General features: G+C 41.1%; 1 protein-coding gene across 1 annotated transcript in view; it reads right to left on the bottom strand.

Annotated features, from left to right (window-relative positions):
* Nucleotides 1-210: 210 nt before the first annotated feature.
* The window catches only part of limd1a (LIM domains containing 1a), a 20,158-nt gene continuing 11,730 nt past the window's right edge, over nucleotides 211-8,638 (bottom strand). The window contains exons 3-8 of the mRNA XM_007571110.2: nucleotides 7,782-7,849; nucleotides 5,954-6,016; nucleotides 5,262-5,392; nucleotides 3,349-3,400; nucleotides 2,482-2,550; nucleotides 211-1,522 (exon numbers count right to left, since the gene is read on the bottom strand). Coding sequence (XP_007571172.1) covers nucleotides 1,388-1,522; nucleotides 2,482-2,550; nucleotides 3,349-3,400; nucleotides 5,262-5,392; nucleotides 5,954-6,016; nucleotides 7,782-7,849 — 518 coding nt within the window. The 3' untranslated portion in view covers nucleotides 211-1,387. The remainder of the gene's footprint in view (nucleotides 1,523-2,481; nucleotides 2,551-3,348; nucleotides 3,401-5,261; nucleotides 5,393-5,953; nucleotides 6,017-7,781; nucleotides 7,850-8,638) is intronic.

The following is an 8,638-nucleotide window of genomic DNA, read 5'->3' on the forward strand; positions in this document are numbered from 1 at the left end:
GGAAAGATTCTTCAGTCCTTTAGGTGAGGATCAGAGATTTCTTCTCTGAATAATTTAGATCTCAAAAATGTCAGCACTACGGGAGGCTTTCGATGTATGTACATGGCGGGAAAGGAGAGGGGACTGATGATAAATGCTGCCATCATTTCTTCATCAGGTCAGAGCTGAAACGTGATTTTAAAGGAAAGAGAAAAACACGCAGAAACAAAAGCAGGTCTATTAAAATTTATTAAATATCTTTACAATAATCACACAGCTCAGAGTCTCTGCTTTGCTCTTCATCTTTTCCAACAGCTGGTTTAGACATGAAGGTTTTAAAAGACGAGCAACAAAAGTGTTAAGTTAGTAAAGTCAAATTATGGACAATAAAACGTATGAAGACAAAACTATTTACTCTGCAAACCCAGCAAGCACGCATGTAGGATCAGGCTGTAGGCTGTGCAGAAGCTCAACATATTCCTTATCGGTCTTATATAATCAAGCCATATTGTATCAAAACAAAAGAGGAAAAACAGGCCAGAATATATGTATCTTAAAAAAATAAATACTAAGTTCTGCAAACCTAATGTTATATAGGAAATCGAAGAAAAGCAATTAGTATTTACAATTGTGAGGGAAACGCATAAAAATAGAGGCAGCAGGTATTTTAGAGATTCATTTTTCAGATTTAGGAAGAGAAGAGGATGTGCATTGATGTGAATTAAAAAGCCCTTCGAAGAGACTGGAGGTTAACGACCTTATCTGACACTAATGTGAGGTGGTCGTCTAGGAGTTGTTTGGTTTGCACATTATTTACATCAAGAAAATTAAAACTTTTGTTCTGCCAAGCAAAAACATGAAGAAACAGACGCAGAGACAAAAATAAAAATATTAAAGAAGTTTATGACGGAAAACAGAAAAAAAAAAAATTCTGATCAAAATCATAATTGTCAGTAATGTTTGATAGAATTCATGAATTTAGGTATCAAAACCTGTAAAAGGAAAACTCTTGTACCTGAATTAAACTGGAAGCTATGAAAGCTATAGAGGCACAAACGTGAACCAGAAGGCATTCCAAATAGAAAATTAGCAGATCAGAAAATATTTACAAAGGAAAAAGCAGCTGATCTCTCTTGAAAAATAATTAAAAGGCAACACTTCTGCAAAGTCTGCAAGCCGTCTCTGCTTTCCAAGGAGAGCTTTGGTGTAATCAATATTTTATTACCGTTTCCTCCCTACATAAACGTAACTTCATTAATAATCTCATCTAAACACACAGCACAACTCAAGAGTGACTTAATAAACCCATCAATTCTCTACAACAAGAATCGAACACATCCACTGCTGCTGCCAAGCTTGGCAGTTCCTGTTCAGAACCACCAGGTGTCGCCCTCCCCCCACAGAGCTGTCAGTAAGTGGAGGCAGGGACTGCGGGAGGACAGCAGGGCTTGATGTGCTTCAGGTGGCAGGAGTGGCAGAGGAGGTGGCCGTTCAGGGGGTAGCAGCGGTGACCCTCTTCATCGTTCAGCTCCATCTTGCAGTCCTGGTCAACGAATCAGAGTGAATCATCCTCTCACAATCAATCAAAAAGACATCCCACTCCATGTTCTACGTTCACATTAATTATTTGATTCAGTACCTATAAGAAAAGTATTCACACATCAGTCATGATCAACAAAACGTCATCAGCGTAGCTAAAGACGTCCTCTCTCTCTGGTCTCCTTCTTGCTCTGTCACTCAGGTTGTGAGGACAACCTGGTGGACCATATTCCATCCGTTTCTTTATGGACTCCAGGGGATGTTCTGGCCCTTCAAGATTGTTTTTTTTTGTAGCCATCCCCTGACCTTCATCCATCCATCCATTTTCTTTACACCCTTGTCCCTTAGTGGGGTCGGGTGGGTTGCTGGTATAGGGTTGCTGAGATAGGCAGCTATCTCCAAACGATAGCTGGAGATAGCTGCCTATCTCCAGCTATCGTTCTGGGCGAGAGGCGGGGTTCACCCTGGACAGGTCGCCAGTCTGTCACAGGGCAACAGGACAAACAACCATGCACACACACACACCAATTTGGAGAGGCCAATTAACCTGGTAGTCATGTTTTTGGACTGTGGGAGGAAACCGGAGTACCCGGAGAAAACCCACGCATGCACAGGGAATCGAACCCAGAACCTTCTTGCTGCAAGGCAACAGCTCTACCAACTGCGCCACTGTGCAGCCTGCTGACAAATCCCATCTCCAGCTATTTAAGAAAGACCACAGCTACATTACCCAGATTGTACTCTGATAAAATCAGAGCAAAGCTGCTGTCAATCAGTCTAGAGAAGGGGGGAAAAATCTTCTACATACCTGCTTGACTCAGCACTGCATAATTATGAAGAGTGTAATTAAGATTAGGGATCTACTCATTAAACTTCCTTTAATGAGCTGCTCAGACTCCAAAGCTCAAAGTCACCAAGCGCACACTGTCAAGTGCAAGGCTTCATTTCCAGTTTGTGACTCACCTCACAGTGGTAGCATTCTACATGGTAGTCTTTGTCCATGGATACGACTCGGATGGTTTCATCAGAGCCCTGAAAGGAAATCAGAGCCGAGCTCAGCAGAGGCGGCTGAAAGGTCTAGTTCGACTCTGCACTTTGATAAGAGGACACCAGAACTGGATTTTTTCTTAAGAGCAAATGTTGCTGCATTTTGTTCTGCTGTACCTTTCACGTGTACAGCTTCTGAAATGTAAAGCCTATATTTTCATGATATATAACAGATATTGTGCTTAACTGGTCAATTAAATATGTCCATCCTCTGAAGATACAACTGTGATATACTTTAAGGCAAATCAATACAGTATTACAACGTGCTTCAGATCTTTTATAGTAATTTCAACTCAGTCGAGATTACTATGAAGAGTGATCAGATGAAACGCAAATAATCCCCAGATTAATGAAAGTTAACTTAAGGAAAAAGGCTTTTTAATAATAAGCATTTTTACTCAGAGGTAAATGTGAACGAGGATGGGCACACAGACATTACGGTCGTTCTGCTTTAAATCAGGCGTTTAAACCATGTTTACCTCCAACAAAACGTGATGTCACTATTACTTCACATCAAAATGGCTTCTGAGGACAGGATATTACTGCTAAGTAAAACTGCACTCAAATTAAACATTCCTTAAATCATCAGGAACTCAAAGGAGAGAATGATCTTAAAGCATTGTCGTGTCAAAGAAATCCAAATAACACAAACACCATGGTTTTCCTTTAACTCTGATGTAGAGTTTAAGGAAAACTACATTTCTGTGTTTCTCAAAACCTTTGGCTACAACTGTGCAATTTAAACATCATAAAAAAAGAAAAAGGTGTGGAAAGACTGCTCACCTCTGAGGGCAGAATTGGCTGGTTACAGGCTGCACATTTAGGAGCTAGGACCCTGATGGAAAGAGAAACTTTTTTTAAAATTGGAAAAAAAAAGAAAGTAACTTTGGATGTTTTTGCAGCAATTTCCAAAAAAGGACTCCTGTACATATTTTTGAATTCTTTAACTCGTTGAACTCTAGGACATTTCTTCTCTGACTAGATTCAAAGATCCCAACACACAGAGCGACTTGCCGGCTTTGCAGATGTACTGGCAGGAAGAGTGGGAGAAATGAAAAGCAAATGAAATTCTCCACACATGACAGGATCTCTGAGGATACAACGAGGCTCAGTTCAGCGTGAGCGATCGTGGCTGCAAACAAACACTCACTGTACACGTAATAAGGCTGATTCAATCAGGGAGGAGAGCATGTGGGAGCTGCCAACAGGCACGCGCTACATGGCGCTGGACGAGCCGTCCACACAGAGCGCCAGCTGCAACCGGCGAGAAATACTGAAAACTTTCGCTCATGATCAGAGAGGGAGAATTTTGTGTCTGTTTTCTTGAGTTGTGAACACCTTCAGGGACAGAGAGAACTTATTTTTGGACAAATACCAGCAGCAGACCTGAATTTTTCTGCTTTTGGACCTGAGTAGCTGAGTCTGTGCTGCTCTTTACACCTAGAGCTGAACAGTGATCTTTTCTCCCCCTCTCGTTCTCATGTGTCTGCCAAACGTGGCCTAGAGCACCCTCTGAGAGCTCCGTCGGGCCTTCACGGTCTCAGCCTTCACCAGCGGTATAATTATAACAAAGTTGACAGTTTGTGCTGGGACCCACGAGACCCTACATACTTGACACGGTGTCACATTTTAGTTATTCAGCCCAGAAAACGGAGGCCGGGCTCTCACGTATCCAAGCTGCAGTGCAAAACTTTTCATTTCTCCCAAAAACCTTTTCCACATTTTGTCACGTTACAACCGCATGCCTTACTGTATTTTATTAAAATTTTATAACTGAGCAACAAAAATAATTGTGAAGAGAATGGAAGAATGATTGTTTTTTTAATAAAAATCTGAAAAGTGTGGTGTATTCAGCTTCCCCTGAGTCAATACTTTGTAGATTCACTTTTTGCTGCTGTTACAGAGTTATGGTTATATTTCTTACAATTTTTTCCAGACATTTGAGAAATAGCTCAAACTAATTAGCCTCCTTCGCTCCGCCTCAGTCATTTATTGGTTTTATTAGGTACCGACTCACCATTTAGTGGTGGATGTGTGAAACACAATTATATTTTTATATGATGTATACTTTGATCCGAGCCGTTCCAATGTAGCTCTGTCCGTCTGTTTGGGGTGATCCTTCCCACAAGCCTAAAACTTTTAGCGCCTTTCTGGAGATTTTATTCCACGAACATCTGTTATTTAGTTCTCTCCATCTACTCTGAGCAGCTTCCCCATAATTGGTGAAGAATAGGGTTTCCAAACTCACGACTGACCCTCCCTCCCAACTGCCCAGGCAGTCATTTTAGGATGTACTCTTTCCATTTGTGGTTAATGGATTGACCAGAGCTCAGTGGGATCTTCAGATATTGATTATAACCTGAACCTGCTTTAAACTCCCTGACCTTCTGATGTGTATTATTACTCTTCACGATGCAGTTTGTTTACTAAATGGCTGGATTTCAACTGGACTTCTGTTTCACACAGATGAGCTATTTATTAAATAGGAAACTTCTGCAAAGGCCAAGCAGGGAATAATTTCAGATTTTTTTTTAATATAAATCATTTCACAACCCAGCATTTGTTTTCCTCGCATTTTACAGTCATGTGTTGTTTTGTGTTAATCTACCAACAAAATCTGAATAAAATACACAAAAGTTTGTGGCTGCAATGTGACAAAATGTAGCAAAGTTTAAAGTATGTGACGATTTGTTCACCTGTGGTAGTCCTTGACACAGTAGATCTTGTTTTCCGTGTCCACAGTGAAGGGAACTCCATCGAGGCTCTCGTTGCAGATCACACAGCGGAAACAGCCGGGGTGGTACGACTTCCCCAGAGCCTGCAGGATCTGCAGACAGAGTCAGATTAAGGACATCAACACGATCCTGTCCACATCTTACACCTTTCTGTCAAACTGGTTGATTAGTTGGTGAAACTAGTTTGGCATCAAAATACAGTACTGTTGAATTGTACCACTGTTTTTTTTTTTGTGATTGTCCTTAACAGAATAAATTCAAGCTAAACCGTCTTAATAGATGAAGAAATCACACAGGTCATTTTTAAAGAAACACAATATTTACATAAAAAAACGAGACTCAATGGTTTGTGTGTTTACACATAGAAGTTTATATTGTTGAGGATATGGAGACTTTATCTACTGATGTGCAACACCTGCAGATTTATTTCCTGAGAAGTCCCTTAATTAATGACATTGTTTAAACCTCCATTTCCACTCTGTGTCCGCCTGCTGCTGTGTTCAACACAGACTGTGCAACCTGTCCACACAGGTTTTACATCCACATGTGCACACACAGACCGCACTGAGGGGAAAACACATCAGAAGTTTCTGTCTGCTTTGCTTCTGAGTCACACACCCAGTCGGCCAAAGAGAGGAGAAACAGACACTTACCATGTCCATGATCAGATGTCCACATGCGTTGCACTTATCAGCAGACTGCTGGAAACCAGAGTACTGCAGAGAGGGGAAAAAAAGATGAAAAGTTTCTTTGAATTTGGTGGCAGAGAATGAGATTTCAGTCTGTTTTAGTCTGAGATCTGATCAACCACATGCTGCCTGTGCGCCTCCGCCTGTTAAAATAAGCTATTGCTTTGAACAGCTGGAAAGCATTCAACCAGAATATCATCTCTAAACACTTTTGCTCCTTTTGCATGAAATCCTGCATCAGTGAAGGGTGGCTTGTAGGTGGTCAGTCTGTGATCCTGATGAGTAGATAAGGTGTATCTGAATGGGATCGTACTGGCTAAAGTCATATTGTTTTTCATTATTATTATAAAAAAGCCCAGGTTGCTTTAATGATGGCTTCCAGCTCATCTGCATTCTTGGATCATGTGTCCCTCTTCTTCCTCTTGACAACGCTGCACATATTTTCTGCAGGCTTGATGTCAGGCCAGTTTGCTGGCCAATCAAGCAGAGTGACAGAGTGATTATTGAACAAAGTATTGGCACTTTCGACTGCAGATGGTTGCCACGTCCTGCTGAAAAATAAAATCACCATTTCTATGAAAATTGTCATCAGAAGAAATCATGAAGTGCTCAGTAATTTTCCGGTAGATGGATGCGCCGACTTGGACTTGATAAGACATGATGGACATCAGCAACACTAGCAGATGACTTAGTAAGTAAAGTTTATTTATAAAGCGCTTTTCACAGACATAAAAATCACAAAGCGCTGTACAGTAGAAATCAACCTTAAAACCATACAAAACATAACACCAACATAAGAAACAATAAAATCAAGAGATAAAAGCCTCTTGGCTCCCCAAACCATCACAGATTGCAGAAATACACCCTGGAGGTTCAAGCAGCTTGGAACCCAGACTCCTCCACTCTCCCTCCAGGCTCCGGAGATTGGTTTACAAATGACATGGAAATTGCAATTTTCATGTCATTTGTAATCCAGTACAAAATGGAAAAAAAGGAAAGATTTCAATTAAGAAAACGGACCAGTCTTTTTTCTCCTCAGTCAAGGTGATATGGTAATATTGGGTCTGGTTTAGAAGTGCCTTAACTCAAGGAATGTGTGTGTGCTGGCTCCTAGATCACAGACTATTGTCAGAGTAGAGACCTTCTGATTCTTCCTTCTGCCACACTTTTTTCCTTCCACTTGACTTCCTATTAGTAAACAAATCAGCAGTAAAAAATCTATTTCCATGGTATTTTTTTTTTCAATCAAAAAAACCTAATGTCTTCTTAAACTAAATCTGGGGTTTTCAAAAGCTATAAGCCCTAATCATTTAAACTAACATAAATTAAACTAACAAATCACCCTACGTGTTATCAACACATCTCGTACAGATTTTTTAAATGAATTATTTTGGTCATACTTTATGATTTATTGTGAGCCGTGGTTTTATAAACAACCACCTCAACTTTTGGAAGTCGCCTTGTTTTTAATGTAATCCTCTCTGAGGTTTTTGCAAAGTGCTTGTTGTCATATTTGACCGGTGAAAATGGCCCAACTGCCCTCTAACCCATAAAGCAAAGCTAAACAGCTTCTCAAGTTACCGGCCTCCTTCCAGCTGCGACCACAGGAGCAAACTGACATGAAGCGGCCGCATTAGGCGCTAGAAACAGGTCACAGGGTCAGAGTTGGAAGGTCATGCCTTTATTGTTAGTGGACGCAGCACCCCACAAGGTCTTTTTGTTAACCTCCCTCAATAAGAACACACACACTAATAGAGGGACTGAGAATATTGATTGTATATTGATCACCTACCAGGAAGTCCTCTTCACAGAAGACCTTCCCTCCAACGTAGTAGAAAGCCTTCCCTCTTAGCCTTCGACCTGGAAAAACAAGAAAAAAAAAAAAACACTTTATCACCATAAGACCTTTTTGTCACCTGTGGAAACACACGTTTTATTCATCATAAAGATATGAGGAGAAAGTAAATTAAAGCAGACTAAGAAAAAGGAAAGTCGATGTCAAGATGTCAGAGTGGAAAATCCTGCATGAGCTACGATCCGAATCTGAAAATTCATTTTTTTTTTTTTATTTAAAAAATCGTTCCAGGACTTCGGCACAGGGAGCTTGGTGATTAATTACAGCCATTGGAAGGTAATGGGCCCTCTTGTAATATTCACCATATCCAAGGAGATAAATCAAAGGGTAGGGATTTATGGTGTGCTGGAGACTTCGTTTAATACTGTGGGGGGGAGGGGTGGGAGGACGCGGAACAGCCTGCCGCAGTCGGGACAAGAAATGCATCTGGATCGAACACGTGCGTGGAAAAAACTGATTGCGTCCAATTACCAGACAGGTGCAAGAGATTAAGCACTCTGCTCTGTTTGATTTCACGGCGGGAATGGGCCAAAGCCCACAAAAACTCCCCTCTTTGTTCCGTTCCAGTGTCGTTCCACATGGTTGGTAGGTTTCCTGTCTGTCTGTGTATGGTCTGGATCTCACTTCTCAATACACACACACACACTTGCAAAAATCACTTGCAAGGAGTGATCCATCCATCTACCAGAATGACTCTTTCTTGCTTACTTCACATAGCTATTCTTGACCAGATCCCACAGGAAGAGGGAACATTCCTCAAATTTTCTGAGTGGAGTGGAGTGGGGTGGGGTAGG

Source organism: Poecilia formosa, unplaced genomic scaffold, assembly GCF_000485575.1.
Source record: "Poecilia formosa unplaced genomic scaffold, Poecilia_formosa-5.1.2 Scaffold273, whole genome shotgun sequence".
Lineage (NCBI taxonomy): Eukaryota > Metazoa > Chordata > Actinopteri > Cyprinodontiformes > Poeciliidae > Poecilia > Poecilia formosa.